Source organism: Tupaia chinensis, unplaced genomic scaffold, assembly GCF_000334495.1.
Source record: "Tupaia chinensis unplaced genomic scaffold, TupChi_1.0 Scaffold000622_1, whole genome shotgun sequence".
Classification (NCBI taxonomy): domain Eukaryota; kingdom Metazoa; phylum Chordata; class Mammalia; order Scandentia; family Tupaiidae; genus Tupaia; species Tupaia belangeri.
In genome coordinates, this window is record NW_006160142.1 from 7,339,040 (window position 1) to 7,359,683 (window position 20,644).

At 38.6% G+C, this 20,644-nt stretch overlaps 1 protein-coding gene and 1 long non-coding RNA gene across 4 annotated transcripts in view; both read right to left on the reverse strand.

The window, feature by feature from the left end:
* PPP4R3B (protein phosphatase 4 regulatory subunit 3B) overlaps positions 1–20,644 on the reverse strand; it is an 80,062-nt gene that overhangs the window by 28,048 nt on the left and 31,370 nt on the right. For all 3 annotated transcript variants that reach the window (XM_006159047.3, XM_006159046.3, XM_014591805.2), the window contains exons 5-7: positions 17,632–17,709; positions 14,793–14,909; positions 12,188–12,304 (exon numbers count right to left, since the gene is read on the reverse strand). In XM_006159047.3, the coding sequence (XP_006159109.1) occupies positions 12,188–12,304; positions 14,793–14,909; positions 17,632–17,709 (312 nt within the window). The remainder of the gene's footprint in view (positions 1–12,187; positions 12,305–14,792; positions 14,910–17,631; positions 17,710–20,644) is intronic.
* Positions 19,590–20,628, reverse strand: LOC114009770 (uncharacterized). The gene is made up of 2 exons (XR_003551158.1): positions 20,190–20,628; positions 19,590–19,887 (listed from the first exon to the last, which is right to left on the reverse strand). It is a non-coding gene; the product is annotated as an uncharacterized LOC114009770 (long non-coding RNA).

A 20,644-nucleotide genomic window follows, 5' to 3' on the forward strand; every position in this document is an offset into this window, starting at 1 on the left:
AATAATAATGATAATAAAAAATAAAATTCAATCATTAAAACAAAAAGAGAGAAAAGAAAACTGATCCCTGGCCCATGTGCCCAAAACCCTCAGAGGAGAAGAGATTGTAATGTGGCTACCCCCTGGGGGCTGATTTCTCACTTTCTCTCTGTCTCTCTCCAGTGAGCACACACGTCCTATGGTAAAAACCTAAAAAAAAAAGAAAAAAATTAAAAAAAAGAAAAATCAAATCAGACTTCTACTTCTGACCAAGATGGAATAAGACGGATTTACCCTTCTACCTGAAACAACCAAAAAAATGCATAAAATACATGAAACTACAGCTGGTGTGACATAAGACCTCAGCCAGTGAAAGAGATAAGACAGGAGAAATGAATGAGATGAGTTGTATGATACATGTTAGCTTCATTACTATAAAATTTCTGGATTCTAGCATAATAAGTAAAAATCAACTCCTGAAACATTAGAATTAACTACAGATCTAGAGATCACTTTGAATAGAGATGTATAGAACAGCGAGAGTCTAGTCAGACACACTCAGTTCAGCAAACAATGAAAAATATCCATTATAATTCATGACTATATCCACTCAAAAGCAGTATACTTTCACAAATAATGACCAAATAGTTCCTAAAGAATATAATACAGGACTAAATACATATCAGTGAACTGTAAGTACTGAAAGAAGCTAAGCTGCCTGCAAGGCATGTCTCATTTTTCAGTTAAGAGGACAATCCTGGTGAAAAGCTGTTAAATCAAAAGACCCAGTCTCTAGTTGGAAACTGCCAATAATTAGCTAGCTACAGGACCAGCAGTTAGCGCAATGGCTATATCACTGGACTCCCATGTAGTTGACTGCAGTTCAAGTCCTGGACCCGGTGGCTTAAACTCATGCTGGGCACGTGTGCATGCATGCCCAAGATCCCGAGAGGAGAATGGAGGAGAAGGGATTGCAGCGTGGCCATCCCCCCTGGGAGGTGATTTCTCGCTTTCTATCTCTCTGTCTCTCTTTCTGGCAAGCACATGCACCCTATAGCAAAAACCTCTCCAAAAGAAAAGAAAATTAGCTAACTAATTAACTCGTTCATGCCTGCAATTCCATTAGAACAATGATGCGAATGAAACAGATTACTGAGGTCTGACCCCCCCTCACCAAAATTCAAGCCAGCATTCTAATTGTTGGATTTCTTCTATTGCCACTGAAACCAACTCCCCACCCCCAGCTTTTCAATTTTTTTTTGTTTTTTTTTGCCATAGGGTGCATATGCTGGCCTGAGAGAGACAGAGAGCAGCAGAGGGAAGGAAAGTGAGAAATCACTCCCTGGGGGAATGGCCACGCCATAATCCCAATTCCTCCAGTCTCCTCTTCAGATTTTGGAGACACACAAACACACACATGTGTGCCTGGTGTGATTTTGAAGCTGCTGGGTCCAGGACTTCAGCCATGGTCAGCCTTGTGGGAGTGCCTTAACCACCACACTACCTGCTGGTCCCCAATTTCTCCCCCACCCCTTTTTAAAGTTTGTTTCTTCCATGAGTAAGTGAGAAAGAGAGACAGAGCTAGAAAGACAACACCCTCAACAGGGCATTAGCTATCTTTTGCCAGCTCGGGATCACGGGTACATGTATTCCCTGAGTAGTATTCATGGAGGTACCCAGATGCAAACCTGAAACCTTTCCATGTGGGTAAGCCTTGCAGACCGTCATGGTTTACTTCTACATCAGCTCCTTGCCCCTACAAATCCATTTTTTTCCCTTCAATCTGCTTCTCCAATAATCACATCACTCAGATTAGAAAACTCATACTCAGGGGACCAGCAGTTAGTGTAATGGCTATGTCGCTGGACTCCCACGTAGTTGACCGCGGTTCGCATCCCGGACCTGGTGGTTTGAGACTCATGCCGCATGCGTGTGTGTGCGTGCCCAAGATCCTGAGAGGAGAATGGAGGAGAAGGGATTGCGGCGTGGCCATCCGCCCTGGGGAGTGATTTCTCGCTTTCTATCTCTCTGTCTCTCTCTGTCTTTCTGGCTAGTGCACATGCCATATAGCAAAAACCTCTCCCAAAAAAAAGAAAACTCATACTGAGAACCAGCAAATGGCATAATGGTTACATTGCTGGACTCCCACACGACCTACTGTGGGCTGCATCCCATACCTGGTGGCTTCAAACTCATGCCAGGCACATGTGCATCTGTACCCAAGATCCCGAGAGGAGAATGGAGGAGAAGGGATTGTGGCATGGCCACCCTACCTGAGTAATGATTTCTCACTTTCTGTCTCTCTCTCAGGGGAGTGCACTCATCCTACAGCAAAAATCTCTCTAAAAAATTTTAAAAGAAAGAAAACTCATATTTAACATTTTCAGAATGAGGATGTTAAGACAAACTACTGAAAAGTCTACTCTACGGAACACCCCTCTTAAACTTACAATCTATTTTTATTATTTTTTTCTTTTGCTAGAGGGTGCCTATGTTCGACAGAGAGAGAAGTGAAAGGATCTCTCATGGGAAATGGTCACACTGCAATCTCCTTTTCTCTCTCTCTCCTTCCTTTGGAGATTTTGGGCATGCATGCATCAGTATGTTTTTTCAAGCAGCCAGTCTCGGACTTGAATTGGCCACGTGGAATCTGGTTGCCTCAATCTCCAGGCCTCAGAGCCATCCCACATAATACAGTTTTATAAGGATCCTCTAAGGAGTGATTTCTTACTTTCCAACTCTCTCTGGCAAGTGTACATGCCCTATGGAAAAAAACCTAGGGCAAAAAGGTTCCAACAACTTCCTTCCTATTAATGCCTGTTTATTCCTATGGTCTGTTTTCCTTCTTAAACTGCACTGTAACTTCTTCCATCATAACTTTCAATTCAAAAACAGCCTTTAACGGGCACTATCATGTGCCTCCAATGTTCTGAGAAAGGAATCTAGGTCAAGAGTTGGCAACCACAAAATTGCAAAATTACCTGTCAAGTTGCCTGGTTTGTAAACAAAGTTTTACACAAAAATGGGGAGCCATAGTCATATATCTACTATGTGACCTTTGAAGAATGGCAACACTTGAGTGAGTTTAACCATGGTTTCTGGGAAATACTTCAGTTTTAATTCTCTGTAAATCAAAGTTTTACATGCCAGGAGCATATGCGTGAATGCACAAGTTCTTAAGAGGATGGAGAAATGCAAGAGAAGGGATTGTGGCATGACCACACTCCATTGTGGGGTGCTTTCTCCCTCTCTCTTTCTCTGTTAAGCACACATGCTCTCTGACAATTAGAAAAAAAAGAAAAACAAACAGAAGTTTCATTCACTCCAACCTCAAATCATTCTTAGAAGCACATGTATGTATTTTTTTTTTTAATTAAGGTTTTTGCCATAGGGCGTATGTGCTTGCCAGAGAGATAGTGGAGGAAAGTAAAAAAATCACTCCCTGGGGGAAATGGCCAGGTCACAACCTCTTCTTCCCCATTCTCCTCTAGAGATTTTGGGCATGCACACACATGTGCCTGGCATGATTTTCAAACTGCTAGGTCTGGCATTCAAACTGCAGTCAGCCATGTGGGTGTCCAACGCCTTAACAGCATGGCACGTGCTGGTTCCCATATTTTGTTTTTTAAAGTATGTTTAAATGTGCTAAGAACTTTGTAATTCAGCCCCAAACGAAGTTGTGGATTGAGACTCATGCCGCATGCGTGTGTGTGCGTGCCCAAGATCCTGAGAGGAGAATGGAGGAGAAGGGATTGCGGCGTGGCCATCCGCCCTGGGGAGTGATTTCTCGCTTTCTATCTCTCTGTCTCTCTCTGTCTTTCTGGCTAGTGCACATGCCATATAGCAAAAACCTCTCCCAAAAAAAAGAAAACTCATACTGAGAACCAGCAAATGGCATAATGGTTACATTGCTGGACTCCCACACGACCTACTGTGGGCTGCATCCCATACCTGGTGGCTTCAAACTCATGCCAGGCACATGTGCATCTGTACCCAAGATCCTGAAAAAAAAGTGGAGGAGAAGGGATTGTGGCATGGCCACCCTACCTGAGTAATGATTTCTCACTTTCTGTCTCTCTCTCAGGGGAGTGCACTCATCCTACAGCAAAAATCTCTCTAAAAAATTTTAAAAGAAAGAAAACTCATATTTAACATTTTCAGAATGAGGATGTTAAGACAAACTACTGAAAAGTCTACTCTACGGAACACCCCTCTTAAACTTACAATCTATTTTTATTATTTTTTTCTTTTGCTAGAGGGTGCCTATGTTCGACAGAGAGAGAAGTGAAAGGATCTCTCATGGGAAATGGTCACACTGCAATCTCCTTTTCTCTCTCTCTCCTTCCTTTGGAGATTTTGGGCATGCATGCATCAGTATGTTTTTTCAAGCAGCCAGTCTCGGACTTGAATTGGCCACGTGGAATCTGGTTGCCTCAATCTCCAGGCCTCAGAGCCATCCCACATAATACAGTTTTATAAGGATCCTCTAAGGAGTGATTTCTTACTTTCCAACTCTCTCTGGCAAGTGTACATGCCCTATGGAAAAAAACCTAGGGCAAAAAGGTTCCAACAACTTCCTTCCTATTAATGCCTGTTTATTCCTATGGTCTGTTTTCCTTCTTAAACTGCACTGTAACTTCTTCCATCATAACTTTCAATTCAAAAACAGCCTTTAACGGGCACTATCATGTGCCTCCAATGTTCTGAGAAAGGAATCTAGGTCAAGAGTTGGCAACCACAAAATTGCAAAATTACCTGTCAAGTTGCCTGGTTTGTAAACAAAGTTTTACACAAAAATGGGGAGCCATAGTCATATATCTACTATGTGACCTTTGAAGAATGGCAACACTTGAGTGAGTTTAACCATGGTTTCTGGGAAATACTTCAGTTTTAATTCTCTGTAAATCAAAGTTTTACATGCCAGGAGCATATGCGTGAATGCACAAGTTCTTAAGAGGATGGAGAAATGCAAGAGAAGGGATTGTGGCATGACCACACTCCATTGTGGGGTGCTTTCTCCCTCTCTCTTTCTCTGTTAAGCACACATGCTCTCTGACAATTAGAAAAAAAAGAAAAACAAACAGAAGTTTCATTCACTCCAACCTCAAATCATTCTTAGAAGCACATGTATGTATTTTTTTTTTTAATTAAGGTTTTTGCCATAGGGCGTATGTGCTTGCCAGAGAGATAGTGGAGGAAAGTAAAAAAATCACTCCCTGGGGGAAATGGCCAGGTCACAACCTCTTCTTCCCCATTCTCCTCTAGAGATTTTGGGCATGCACACACATGTGCCTGGCATGATTTTCAAACTGCTAGGTCTGGCATTCAAACTGCAGTCAGCCATGTGGGTGTCCAACGCCTTAACAGCATGGCACGTGCTGGTTCCCATATTTTGTTTTTTAAAGTATGTTTAAATGTGCTAAGAACTTTGTAATTCAGCCCCAAACGAAGTTGTGGATACTATACATGGAATTCAGAAATTAACCACATTCTGTAACAATTGGGAAAAACAAAGAGCATATTCTATTTCATTGATTCTAAGACAGATTTCCCAAAAATTTTAAATTCTTGAAAATTAGATACACCTTACAGGGTGGCATTCTCTAGTCACTAGTGATTATTATGAAAAAAGTTACATGAAAATCTTCTATTCTTTCTGGTAAGATCAAGAAAACATAAATATCTGTGTTATCTTAGCTTCTATGAATACAATAAACAAGAAGAAAAGAAAAAATGGTAAGGGAGGAAGAATATTCTGAAACGTAAAGTAAAAATAACTGATGGATGCTGTGGGAACATTCCATTTTTTTTTTTTTACTATAAACACAAGAAATTAATAAGCACATGCATATAATCTGCTTTGTAGCACCTTAAACAAATGCTAAAAATATTACATATATAATCAACCATTGAACAATGGGGTTTTAACTGCTCAGGTCCACTTACATGTGAACTTTTAGAGATTTGAGCCAATTCGGGAAAAATACTTTTTCACATTATCTATTTTTAGTACTATATATGTGTATACATAAGGTAATACTGATGTAGGTACTTATAGATGATTCATCTTCTTTTTTAGTTTGGTAAGAGCTTTTTGCCTTAGAGCATGTGTGCTCTCCGGAGAGAGACAAGAGATGGTGAGAGGGAAAGTGAGAAACCAACCCCCAGAGGGGATGGCCATACTGCACTTCCCTTCTCCATTTCCCTCTTGGGATCCTGGGCATGCATGCATGCACCTCTGTTGAGTTTCAAGCCAGTGGTCTGGTACTTGAACTGCTGTCAGCCATGTAGGATTACAGCATTGTAACTACTATGTCGTCTGCTGGCCTTGATGATTCATCTTTTTTTGTTTTAGATTTTTGCCAGAGGACATATACTTGCTGGAGACAAATATATAGAGAGGGAAAGTGAGATATCACTCCCCAGGGGAGTGACCTGCTACAATCCCTTCTCCTCCATTCTCCTCCTAGGATTCTAGGCACACATGCACACGCACCCAGCCACCAGGTCTAAGACTTGAACCACAGAGTCAGCCATCTGGGATCCAGCACCTTAACCACCATGCTACCTGCTGGCCCAGTGATTCATCTAATAAACAGATTATGGCATAAATAGAATGTAATACTATACATGTATTTTCCTTTAGGATTTCCTTAGTAACATTCTTTCCTCTAACTTATGTAAGTATATAAGAATAAAACACATAAGGGCTGTCAGATGGCATGGTGGTTAAGAGCACTGTACTCTCACATGGCTGACCGTGATTTGAGTCCTGGACCTGCAGCTTGCTTTCTCACTAACCTTGCCCCCTGCCCATCAAATTAAAAAAAAAAAAAAAAAAAAAAAAAAAAAAAAAAAAAAAAAAAAAAACTTAAAAGAATAAATAAACAAATAAATAAAGTTAAATAAAATAATTCTTAAAAAAAGAAGAGGGGCTGGCAGGTGGCATGGCAGTTAAAGTGCTGGATTCCCACATATTTGACCATGGTTCAAGTCCCAGACCTAGCAGCTTGCTATCTCTCTCTCTCTTTCTCTCTCTCTCTCTTTGTCTCTGTCTCTTTCTCTTGTCAAATTGAAGAATAATAAATACATAAAATTTAAAAAGTAATTATTTAAAAAAAGAATACAGCACATAATACTGCAATGAACAAAATACACATTATTCAATTGTTTATGCTATCAGTGAGGCCTTTGGTCAACAGTAGTTTCTTTTTTAAAAAGTATTTGTTTTCTTTTCTTTCTTTTTTTTTTTGCTTTAGAGTGTGTGAGCTCACTGGTGAGAAATGGAAGGACAGAGAAAAAGAGGGAACAGAGAGAAGGGGGAAAAGTCTAAAAGCATACCCCATGTGGCATTGCCATGCTGCAATCTCTTCTCCTCCCTTTGCCTCTTGGGACCTTTGGCACACAAGCACACACACACACCCCTGGTATTTCTTCCAAGCCACTGGATGCAGGACTTGAACCACACAGCTGGCCGTGTGGGATCTAGCCATATTAACCTCCATGTCAATGGCTGGCACTTTAGTATTTTATTAAGTTTCTCAGAAGTCAAAAGTTAATATTCAGATTTTCAATTGTGTGGGGAGTTTACACCCCAACACCTGTATATGTATATGTGTGTATATCTCCATGTGATGTGTATATATGGTATACATATGTACATATAAAACCAGTATTTCTTTCGACCCATCTTGACAATTTTAGAAGAATGCACTAATGATAGTTCCTCAAATTCTACACAAGAACTTAATGTTCCAACTACCAAAGTCTATGAAATGGCAAAATAGTCTAGATGAAGAAAACTGAAGTTCATTTGAAAAAGTTGGATAGATTTCCAGATATGACATAGCGAAGGAAATATTAGTCCTGTACCATTCCTTCCACAAAAGAATAGAATCTTTTTTTTTTCTTTTTTCTGGAGAGGTTTTTGCTATAGGGCGTGTCCGCTCGCCAGAAAGACAGAGAGAGACAGAGACAGAAAGCGAGAAATCACCCCCCCAGGGGAAATGGCCACGCCACAATCCCTTCTCCTCCATTCTTCTCTTGGGATCTTGGGCATGCACACATACGCGCCTGGCCTGAGTTCAAGCTGCTGTGTCTGGGACTCGAACCGCGGTCGACTACATGGGAGTCCAGCAACATAGCCATTATGCTAACTTCTGGTCCCAAAAGAATAGAATCTTAAATCAAGGAAACATCAGAAAAATTCCAATTTTTGGATACTGGATCAGGAACTTCTATTTTTTTCTTGTTTAAAGTGGAAATGACTAGGGCTGGCACATGATGTGGTGGTTAAGGTGCTGGACTCCCACATGGTTGACCATGGTTCAAATCCTGGCTTGCTTTCTAACTTTCTCTTTCTCTATCCCTCTGTCTCTCCGGTCAAGTTAAAACAAAATAATAACAAATAAAATTAAATAAATATTCTTTTAAAAAGTGGAAATTACTGAGACAACTGACAAACTCTGAATGAAGACTAAAGTTAGATAATATTGAATTAATTTCCTAGGCCAGCCCTGTGGCACAGTGGTTAAGTGCTACGCATAGGGCGCTGGATCCCACAAGGCTTAATGCAGCCAGAGTCCTGACCCCAGTGGCTTCAAAGAAACACCAGGTGTAAGTGCAAGTGTACCCCAAATCCTACAAGATGGAGAAAAGGGTTGTTGCATGATCATGCCCCAGTCGGGGGTATCCTTTCCCACTCTGGTGAGTGAATATGCCCTTTGGCAGTTAAAAAAAGTACTCACTGGGTCAGGAGGTGGCATGGTGGTTGAGGCACTGAACTCCCACATGGCTGATTGCAGTTCAAGTCCTGGACCTAGTAGCTTGCTTTCTCACTTTCCCTTTCTTTTTTTTCTGTCTTTTTCTGGTCAAATTTAAAAATAACAACAATTAAAATTACAATAAAGTGATTCTTATGAAAAAAATCATTCTATTTTCCAATAGTATAAAATAATAACTGCTTGTCTAAGTCTAAAGTATTAGCTAAATAAAATGTTAACAAATTATTTAATTCATTATTATTATTATTTTTAAATTTGCTAAAAGCCATGTGTGCTCACCAGAGAGAGAGACACAGAGAAAAAGAGAGTGGAAGAGAGAGAGAGAAAAAATGAGAATGTAAGCCACCAGGCTCCAGGACTTGTACTATGGGTCAGTCATGTGGGAGTCCAGTGCCTTAACCACCAGGCAACCTGCTGGCCCCAACAAAAAAATGTTTCTTTCTTTCTTTTTTTTTTTTGAGAGGTTTTTGCTATAGGGCGCATGTGCTTACCAGAAAGACAGAGAGACAGACAGAGAGACAGAAAGCAAGAAATCACCCCCCAGGGGGATCCCCATGCCTCAACTCCTTCTCTTCCATTCTCCTCTTGGGATCTTGGGCACACGCACACGCTCCCAACATGAGTTTAAGACACCAGGTCCAGGTCTCGAACCGCGATAGACTACATGGGAGTCCAGCAACGTAGTCATTATGCCAACTGCAGGTCCCAAAAAATGTTTCTTTCTTTAAGAATTATTTATTTAATATTATTTATCATTATCATCATTTTAAAACTTGTTATAGGGCATGTGCACCCACTAGAGAGAGAGAAAGTGGGAAAGCAAGCCACTGAATCCAGGAGTCAAATTGCCATACAAGAGTCCAGTGCCTTAACCACTTTGCCGCCTGCTGGGCCCCCAACAAAACATTTCTAACAGAAACAGAAGCTTAAGAGTTAAGAATTCTAAAAGTTGGGGCTGGCAGGTAGCATGGTGATCTGGATTGAGTCCTGGACCTGGTGGTTTGCTTTCTCACTTTCCTTTTTTCTCTTGCTGGTCAAATTTAGAAAAAAATTAAAAATAAGGTACCAGCAGATGGTGTAACAGTTACATTGCTAGACTCCCATATAGTTGGCACTATTCGAGTCCCGAGATCCAGTGGCTTAAAACTCATGCCAAGTGAGTATGCATTTCCAAAATCTTAAGAGGAGAATGGAGAAGGGACTGCAGTGTGGCTATCCTCCCTAGGGGACAATTTCTCACTTTCTGTCTGTCTCTCCAGTGAGTACATGTGCCATGTGGTAAAAATCTCTCTAAAAAAAGTAAAATAAAATATAAATTCTAAAAGTTAATAATTTATTATTATGGTTTGAGAGATTTATGGTCACCTTATGATAAATACCTTTAATTACACAAATCACTGAGGATGGAGCAATGTAAATGTAAACAAAATGTAATTTTTTTAAAAACGATTTTTTTACTTTATTATTATTTTTTATTTTTTAAATTTTTTATTTATTTTATTTTATTTATTTATTCTTTTTTTTTTTTTTTTTTTTTTTATTTTGACAAGAGAGAACCAGGAGAGTGCGAGAGGAAGTGAGAAAGCAAGCCACCAGATTCAGGACTTGAATCCTGGTTGGCCATGTGGGTGTGTCCAGCTCCTTAACCACCATGCCACCTGCTGGTCCCTTTACTTATTATTATTTTTAAAAATTTCTATAGGGCATGTGTGCTCATCAGAGAGAGATAGAAAGAGAGGAGAGAGAGAAAAAAAATGAGAAAGCAAGCTGCCGGGTCTAGGACTCAAACCATGGTTCACCACATGGGAGTCCAGAGCCTTACCCACTATGCCACCTGCTGGTCCCAAAATTACTGTAATTTAATTCAATAGTAACTCATGAAAGCATCAAATTAAAATTGAGAATAAAAAATTTCCTTGAGAAGGAATGTATCTTCTAGTTAATAAAACAAAAAAATCTTTTTTTTTTTAATTGCCAGAAGACTTTTGCACACTGGCCAGAGAGAGAGAGAAAGACAGCTAGGGAGAGGGAGAAAACATCCTTCAATGGGGGCATGGTCATAACGCAATTCCTGCTCTCAATTTGTCTATCTTGTTGGGATTTGGGGAATGGACACACACACTTGCCCCACATGTTTTTCAAGCCACCAGGGCTGGGACTAGAACCATGCTATTGGCTATGTGAGATCCAGCTCCCTGAACCACACTAGGCATGCATGGGGTTGGTACAACAATAAAATATTTTTCACAAGAGAAATAATTCCTTAAGTTATAGCTGTATGTTTATTTTGTCCACAAATTGTTTGAGAGGAAAATTTAAATATTTATTTAATGGGAAAATACAATATTGATCTCATTATTAAACTTTCATTCCCACTTAAAAGAAAACAATCTGAACAAGTAAAAACAACTTCTTACTTATTTTAGGTAAGTGCCTGATCTGCAAATTGCCTAAAGGCTTATAATTACATTTCGAAAGCACTTGAAACTTTCTTTACACCAATATTTAAGAATCTATGAGTCCAGGTATAGCACAATAGTTAAGTGCTTAGCATAGAAAACCAGATCCAAAAGCCAACTGTGGTTCAAATCTCAGCTCCGGTGGCTTGGAAAACACACCAGGCATGCCCAAAATTCTGAGGAGAACAGAGTAGAGGGACTGTAGCATGGCTGTCCCCCCCATGGGAGGTGGGGTGATTTCTCACTTTCCCTGTCTCTCAAACCCTACAGCAAAAGAAAAAAAAAAAAGGAAAGAAAAGAAAAGAGAGAGGAAATGATGTTGAAGATGATGCCTGTAGTGACAGATAATCCACATCAATTTACAAGGAAATCTTAAATTTTGTTCATGCCCTAATTGAAGAGGATCAACAACAGAAACAGCCAACACCTTAGACATCTGAACTGGTTCAGTTTACACAATTCTGAATGAAAAATGAAAGTTGAGCAGACTTTCTGCTTAATGGGTGACAAAGCTATTGCTCCAAGATCAGTAAACAAAAGAAGAGCTTTCAATGTATATTTTCAACAAGTGAGTTAATCAAGATCCTAAAGACAAAACAATGGGGAGGCTAACAAGAGGTGAAAGGGTCCAGTCAAAGCAAAAAGCAGACTGGTCAAGAGCAAAGATCATGACAACAATTTTTGAGATGCTCAAGACATTTCGCTTACTGACTTTCTTGAGGGCCAAAGAATTCCATAAACTTTTTGAAGTCCCCTTGTAATCTATCTCAATATTAATTTGAATAGCTCTTTTTTTCTTCACAATGAACAAATCAATTGCCACACATTCTGAGCTTGCCAATGTCACAGCTGGTAACAAACCTATTATTATTTTCCAAAAACATTAAGATTACACTATGCTTTTTCTCTAATAGTTTACAAACACTACACTACAAGTATTTCAAACAGAACTGTCATATTACTTACGTCATCACTTTGCTGGGCTTCTTGCATTACAAATTCTCGAACCATAGATGGACTAAACTCTACTAGATAAGAAAATATATCTGTGGCAGCTGATCTGACTTGCAAATCATCCATGCCCTGATAAAAGAAAATTCAGGTTACTTAGAGACTATTACTAAAAGTTTTTCTTGCATTTCTCTTTTCTTTCCCAAATCCTTGTACTACCTCTCAACTTTTTGGATTTAGATGCTGTACCACAATCAAAATATGAACTCTCTTCAGCCTTTTCTTCTTTTCTTTTTACAAATATTAAAATCTTTAGGGAGGACCGGCAGATGGGAGTAATGGTTATATTGCTAGAATTCCACATAGTCAACTGAGGTTTGAGACCCGGACCCAGCAGCTTAAAACTCACACTGGGTGTGTGTGCATGCGAGTCCAAGATTATGAGAGTAGAATGGAGAAAAAGGGACTGCGGTGTGGCCATCCCCCCTGCAGGGTGATTTCTCACTTTCTGTCTCGCTCTGTCTCTCTGGAAAGCACACATGCCCTATAGCAAAAATTTCTCTTAAAAAAAAAAAAAAAACACACACAAAAAAAAACTTTAGGCAGCTCAATGGTAAATTTCTGCTGATTTTTACTACCACAATGAAGTATTTAGAAAATTTAAATATATGAATCTGCAGAAGATAATAAAAGTGTTAAAAAATGCTGTAAAAGATTTTGGGGAGATTTATTTAAATATATTGAGAAATTTGAATGTCATCTCCTACCTAAACCTTCAAAGCCTTTCAAAATATCTTTTTGTTCTAGGGAACCAGCAGTTAGCGTAATGGCTATGTCGCTGGGCTCCCACGTAGTCGACTGCGGTTCGTGACCCCACCCGGTGGCTTAAAACTCACGCCAGGCGCGTGTGCGTGCGTGCCTAAGATCCCGAGAGGAGAATGGAGGAGAAGGGATTGCGGCGTGACCATCCCCCCTGGGGGGTGATTTCTCGCTTTCTGTCTCTATGTTTCTCTCTCTCTGGCAAGTGCACGCGCCCTATAGCGAAAAAAAAACTCTCAAAAAAAAAAAATCTTTTTGTTCTAGATTTGCCTGTGTTTCTCTTCTGAGATTCACCTAGTAGAAACATGTTTTGGACATTTTTAATCTTTTTCACAACTTAGTATTATAAAGCTGTGATCCTAAATGCTTTATCCCCTCCAATGCATGAAAGATATGATTCTGAGTTTAAAAATCTTCAGGTGATTCTGAAAACATTCCCTAAACCAACAGTTCTCAAAGTAAAGTCCAGGAAATCCTAATGAGAGGTCTAACACCTTTTTCAGTAAGTACAGAAGAATTAAACTATTTTCATAACAATAAATAATACTGACTCTGCCTTTTTTGTTCTCACTTGCCAACAAATACAGTAGGGTTTTCCAGACGCTATGTGATATGTATCATAACAACAAATTATTGGGGGACCAGCAGATGGTGTAGTGGTTAAGCGTGCTGGACTCCCACATGGCTGACAGTGTTGAGTCTCTGACCTGGCGGCTTGCTTTGTTGCTCTCTCTGTCTCTCTCACTCTGGCCTCTTTCTGGTCAAACTATAATAAATAATTAAAATTAAATTAAATAATTCTTTTAAAAAAAGAACAACAAATTATTGGGCCATCAGGAAAGTCATGTCATATTTCTGCAAAAAAAACCAGAAAACTATGTCATGACTTTCCTGATGACCTAATAAATTTAGAGTTGCAATGAGAATCTACCTATCTTCTGTTAAGCCAGACATTAAAGGGAAAATTAAAAAAAAAAAAAAAAAAGCCATCCATCTACGTATTTCTGGTTAGGGAAAATGCTTTTTTCCATAAAGGTTATATATACTAATAAATAATGGGCTACCATTTTTAAAACAAATCAATATTTTAAAAATTTCTCAGTTTTGGGGCCAGCAGGTGGTGTGATGGTTGGGGTACTGGATTCTGCACAGCTGACTAGTAGTTCAAGTCCTGGACCTGGTAGCTTGAAAAACATGTTGGGCATGTGTACATGCATGCTCAAAATCCCTGGAGAGAATGGAGGAGAAGGGACTATGGCGTGCCCATTCCCTCTGGAGGGTGATTTCTCACTTTCTCTCTCTCTTTCTGGCAAGTGCATACATCCTATGGCAAAAGTCTGATGAAAAAGGAAAAAAAAAATCTCAATTTTAGCTTTTCATATAGTAAATACCAACAAATAAAAGTCATATAAACAAAAGTCTGAGATCTATGTCCTAACCACACATGGCAGTATAAGGCCCCTTAGTCCAATATGCCCTTCCTCTACTCACTGGTCCAAAAAGAAAAGATATTTTACTGGTTTTTATGAAATACATTTAATATTGTTACAAAAATGATGACAGTCTTGAAAAAATAAAGTAGGGTTTCTATTCACTTGATGCCAAATTATATGTAAATGATTATATATTAAAATTCATAAAAATTTGAAAACTGAAAACATTCTTGTAGAAATTAGTATCAGGTGAATAATAAACCAAGTTACAGAATTCAATATGCTTTACTATAATAGTTTCCCATTCATAATATAAATCAATAACAAATTTATAATTTCAAAAAGATAAAAAGAAACCATGTAATTACCATTACAATTTCCAGAGCAGGAAGAATTCCCAATTTTGCCAAAGTTTTGAAAAATGCATCCCTGTTTTGAGGTTGTAATGTCTGAGAAAATGCACAAAATTCCTTGAAAAAATTAACCTGTAATGTAAAAAATGATAGTGAGAAGATGATTAATATAAACTTGGGGCACTACAACGTGATCCACCAGTGTGGAATTCAGCCTTCTGAAGGAAGTCATCTTTTCAAGAGCATTGTGGCTCCTCAAAATTGACATTAAAAACTATGGACCAGGAGGTGGCTCTGACAGTCTGTAAGGCAATCCCACGGGAAGGTTCCTGGCTTAAGTTCAGATACTTCTCTGAACACACTGGGCATGCACTTATACCAGCTAAAGGCTGGATTGTAGTATCAAAACCCTGTTGGAGGTGCTGTATCTTTCTCTCTTTCTCTGGCTAAATGCTGGATCATGGTATCAAAACTGTTGGAGGTGCTGTCTCTTTTCTCTTTCTCTCTCTTTCTCTCACACACACGCTCTCTCTCATACATAAACATACTTTTAAAAAATTATAAAAAACAAAAAAAGAAACAAATATTAAAAACTAATACCCATTAAAAGTAAACCTCTCAGGGCTGTGTCTGTTCTGCACCAGATGCCACATGGTGACAATGGTTTGAATCCCCAGCCAGGTCAGCCTGAAATGTGGGGTATGGCATGACAAAACCCTGAGGGGTATGCTCATTATCTCTCTTATACTCTCTCTCTCTCTCTACATATATATGTATATATCATCTATGTATGTATGTATAAATAAGTGAAATAAAAAATTTTTTTTAAAAAAAGAACACATATATTCATAGAAGCCATCCTATAATAAACTGTTTGGGTCCCCAGGGTGCCCCTCAAAATACACGGAACAACCTTAAGAATTGAAAAGGACATCAGAGAGTCCCTAGCCTAATAAGCTAATTTTACAAATGGGAAAACTGAGTATCTGCCTAAAAATAAATAATTACAACAAAGATTATTTGAATGGTTTAAATAAGCAATTTTTCATTATTTTGTAGAATCCCAAATACCTGGATATAATGTTATAAAAAAATGCCAAATATCTGGCAAATAGCAATCACTATTCTCTGACTCCAAAACAGACTGTATATCAAAAATTTACAAACACATTTGAAAGCAAAAAAAAAAAAAATTTACAAAAAGACCCCAAATTATTGGGAACCAGCAGTTAGCGTAATGGCTATGTCACTGGACTCCCACGTAGTTGACTGTGGTTCGCGTCCCGGACCCGGGGGCTTAAAACTCACGCCGGGCACGTGTGCGTGCGTGCCCAAGATCCCGAGAGGAGAATGGAGAAGGGATGGCGGCGTGACCATCCCCCCTGGGGGGTGATTTCTCGCTTTCTGTCTCTATGTCTCTGTCTGTCTGGCTGGCAAGCGCACGCGCCCTATAGCGAAAAACCTCTCCAAAAAAAAACAAAAACAAAAACAAATTATTTACCATTCACTTACTGAAGAAATAGTCTTCTTAACTCTTGTTTAAAGAGAAAACACCTTGAGGGACCAACAGTTAACGTAATGGCTATATCACTGGACTCCCATGTAGTCGACCGCGGTTCAAGTCCCAGACCTGGTGGCTTAAACTTACACCGGGCGCGTGCACGCCCAGGATCCCAAGAGAATGGAGGAGAAGGGATTGTGAAGTGGCCATCCCACCTGGGGGGGATAATTTCTTGCTTTCTGTCTCTCTGTCTCTGTCTTTCTGGCAAGCGCATGGGACCTATAGCAAAAAACCTCTCCAAAAATAAAAAATTAAAAAAAAAACACCTTGGGACCAGTAGGTGGCGTGGTAGTGAAGGGCGCTAGACTCCCACATGGCCAACCTTGGCTTCAGCCCTGGACCTGGAGGCTTGCTTTTGCTTTCTCACTTTCCTTCTCTCTCTCACACTCTGCTCCTCTCTGGAGAAATTAAAATAAATAAATAAAATAAAATAAAGTTAAATAAAATCATTCTTTTTAAAAAAAGAAAGAAAACATCTCTATAATATGAGTATCTACTGAACCATTAAAATATATGAGTCCCAGAGGACTGATTGCATCCACTGTTTAAATTCTCAACTCAGTAGCTTGAGAAACACACCAGGCGCATGTACATATGTACCCAAAAGCCTGACATGATGGAAAAATAGAGGAAAAGAGATTGTAGCATGACCACATTCCTTGGAAGGTGCTTTCTTCCTCTACTTCTCTGTCTCTTCTTTGTCTGTTAAGTGCACATAACCTCAGACAAAATTAAAAAAAAAAAAAAAAGTGTGAGTTCAGGCAAGTTGGTGGTGTAGAGACAATGCAAATGGACCAATATGAGAAAGGTCTTGGGTTCATTTCCCAGAACCTCCATGAACACGCTGGGGTATACAGGCCCATGATCTAGGCTGCCTAAAACTGGGGTCAGTGAGTAGTGTGAAGATCCTGTTGGGATGCATATTTTTTCTGCTCGTCTGTCTGTCTCTTTCACAGAAGAAATAAATACACTTAATTTTTTTTTAACTGTATGAGTTTATAATTCTATACTAATATAAACAACTTATCTGATTTGAGGATTTACAGGCATACAAATTCCCTTACTGGGTGTGAGGGGGTAAGGACATGACACATCAGAATATCTTAAGAATTTTCTAAAATATATAGAACAACAAATTTCAGAAATTTTGCACTATCATTTTATGGTTCAATTTAAATATGTATCTTTCATCTCATACTGATTATGAAAAGTCTCTCATGACAAATTTGAGATTAAAAACTGTGCATGCCAAAAGAATGCTCTTTAAGTGTCTGAATTTTAAGAATGCCTTACCAATTCACGCCGTTTATCATCATCTGTAGCCTCATCTGTTAATTGTGCAAAAACTTCAGACAAAAACTTCTCATCTTCCTGAATAAAAAGGAATAATTACTATGAAATATTCATGAAAGTATAAAGTTACACTAATTTATATGATTATACAAATTAGAAGTACCTGAAACCCCAACAGCATTTTCATCTGAGACCTAATAAAACTCAAGGGTATATTTGTATTGCAATTTTCCAAAACAAAATTGTATCATTTGCTTCTACTTAAACATACATTAATATCTAATTAGAAATCTCAGCTATACAGAACTCAGGAAAACAAAAATAGTTATGTTAGAGTTGTTGCATGAAAACTATTTACTTCAACTGAGATAGCTTCTGTAGGCCCTGCTCAGGGTTTATTTACTCTTGATTTAAACACAATTCAAACAAGTGCAAAGTCTTACTATCATCCCACAGCAGATTAAGAAATAAGAATAGAGGCCTGTAGGTGGTGTGGTGGTTAAAGGCACTGAATTTCCACATGGTTGACTGCAGTTTGAGTACTTGCTTTCTCACTTTCCCTCCCTCCCTCTCTCTCGCTCTCTGTCTCTATGGTCAAATTAAAAGATAATAATAACAAAGAATAAAATTAAATAATTTTAAGTAAATACAAATAATAAGACATGGCACAGGGACAGGATTAAAGGAGACTGAATTCTGGAAGACAAAACCAATTAAAACACAACTCATGGGGGCCAGCAAGTGGTACAGAAGTAAAGATGGGGCTGTATCCCACAAGGTTCATATAGCGCAGTTCAATTCTGGACCTGGTGGCTTGAAAACATGCTGGGTGCATGTGTATACTCAAAATCCTGAGGGAAGAATGGAGGAGAAGGGATTGTGGTCATCCCCACTGGGGGGGATGATTTCTCACCTCACCCTTCAATGAGTGCCCACACCCTATAGCAAAACTGAAAAACAAAACAAAAAACAAACACAATTCACAAAATACAATAATCTATGGCCAACTGTTGTAAAGTCTTACAGTCCCCCAAAATATAATTAAATCGGGACCAGCAGTTAGTGTAATGGCTATGTCGCTGGACTCCCACGTAGTCAACTGTGGTTCACGTCCCGGACCCGGTGGCTTAAAACTTACGCCGGGCACGTGTGCGTGCGTGCCCAAGATCCTTAGAGGAGAATGGAGGAGAAGGGATTGCGGCGTGGCCATCCCCCCTGGGGGATGATTTCTCACTTTCTGTCTCTCTGTCTCTCTGTCTGGAGAGTGCATGCACCCTATAGCAAAAACCTCTAAAATATATATATAATTAAATGACAAAACATTACAATTAATTTCTTTTTACACTGATAACTCTGAGCTATTAAGGAGCTACTGGGTCCTTGGGAAAAGTCATGAAGCATTTTTGCATAGAAAAACAGAAAAATACATGACTTTTCTGATGAACCAGTATTACAACAGATGTGTTAATTTCCACAAGCACTGTTTAAAAGGGCAAACAGAAAAATTACAATAGAGTATGTATTTTTTTAATATAAATTTGGGTGCCTAGTGGCTAATAGGAATAGACATTATAATGTGTGGTTATTCGGACCAGCAGTTGGCATAATGGTTATGTTGCTGGACTCTCACATAGTTGACCACGGTTCGAGTCCTGGACCCAATCGCTTAAACTCATACCAGGCGCATGTGTGTGCGTGCCCAAGATCCCGAGAGAGAATGGAGGAGAAGAGATTGTGGTGTGGCCATCCCCCCCAGGGGGTGATTTCTCACTTTCTGTCTCTGTCTTTCTGGCGAGCACACGCCCTATAGCAAAAACCTCTCTCAAAAAAAAAAAAAAAAAAAAAGTAGAAAAAGAAGAAAAACAGAATGTGTGGTTATCTTCTGGCGATAACTATGGTAATTTCCTTTTTTGCTCATCTATATTTCACACTTTTCTATAATATGCATGGACTATTAATTCACAAAGGAAAAAACAGACATACATATTGAAATTTTCTTTAGAGAAGATTTCCATTAAAATCCACTGAAAGAAAATTGAAGTTAGTTGATAATTTTAAGTTTCAATTATCTTCATTTATGAAATGCAATTTCTATTAATTCTAGTTACTCAAAGTAGCACGTTCTAAAAAGATTTTAGCAGAGGTACCTTTATGGTTGATGTAAGATCAAGCCATAACATATAAAGATACATCTCGAATACCTGCCCATTTTCTTACTGTGCATCCATGAAGTGATACTGATCCCTTAAATCCTTTCTGAAATATGTGAAACATAAATAAAAGAATGAAAACCACTAAGTATGATCACACAGAGTATAACATTATCTTACATAAAATGTCATTTGGTGCTACTACTTAGACAACATAAAACACAAGCCATTTCATTAATCTGACTCAAAATGGTATTATTTCAATGACTCCTTTTTAGATTTTATATGCCATGGCTTGAACCATTCTTCTGAAGGAGTCTAAATGTATATATAATCTTTTACTTATGCCTCAAATCACTTTTTCCAATTATTTTTAGTCTGAACATTTCAGGTTTTGATCATATTTACCTCCATTAACACCTTTTATAAATTTTTATCTTCCTGTATCTCTCCCATATTAAATCATCTTCCTTTCCTGTCTGAAGATTTTTAACTTTTCCAGAATATTTTCATAGCAAAAAAGTTCCAATTCCTTGATAAATGCGATTTCCCATTTGAATTCTTATATGATTCAGTACTTGTGAGATGACAGAACTGCATAAAATATCATACACAGAGGCAATCTCAAGTGTTATATATAGTCCATTAGGAGAATGCTTTCTGATGTGTATTTTTTTTCTGATTTCTAGCATTATAATTAATATATTCTTCTGTTCCAACCCAAGTATTAAAGAAGCAAATGACTGACAACTTAAAAATCTACCATGTAGTCTGAATGTTTACTCTTAAATTCCAGGTTCTCCAAGTAATTAAACTAATCTCTTTAGATCCCTTTCTCCCCACTTGATTTTTTTTTTTTTTTT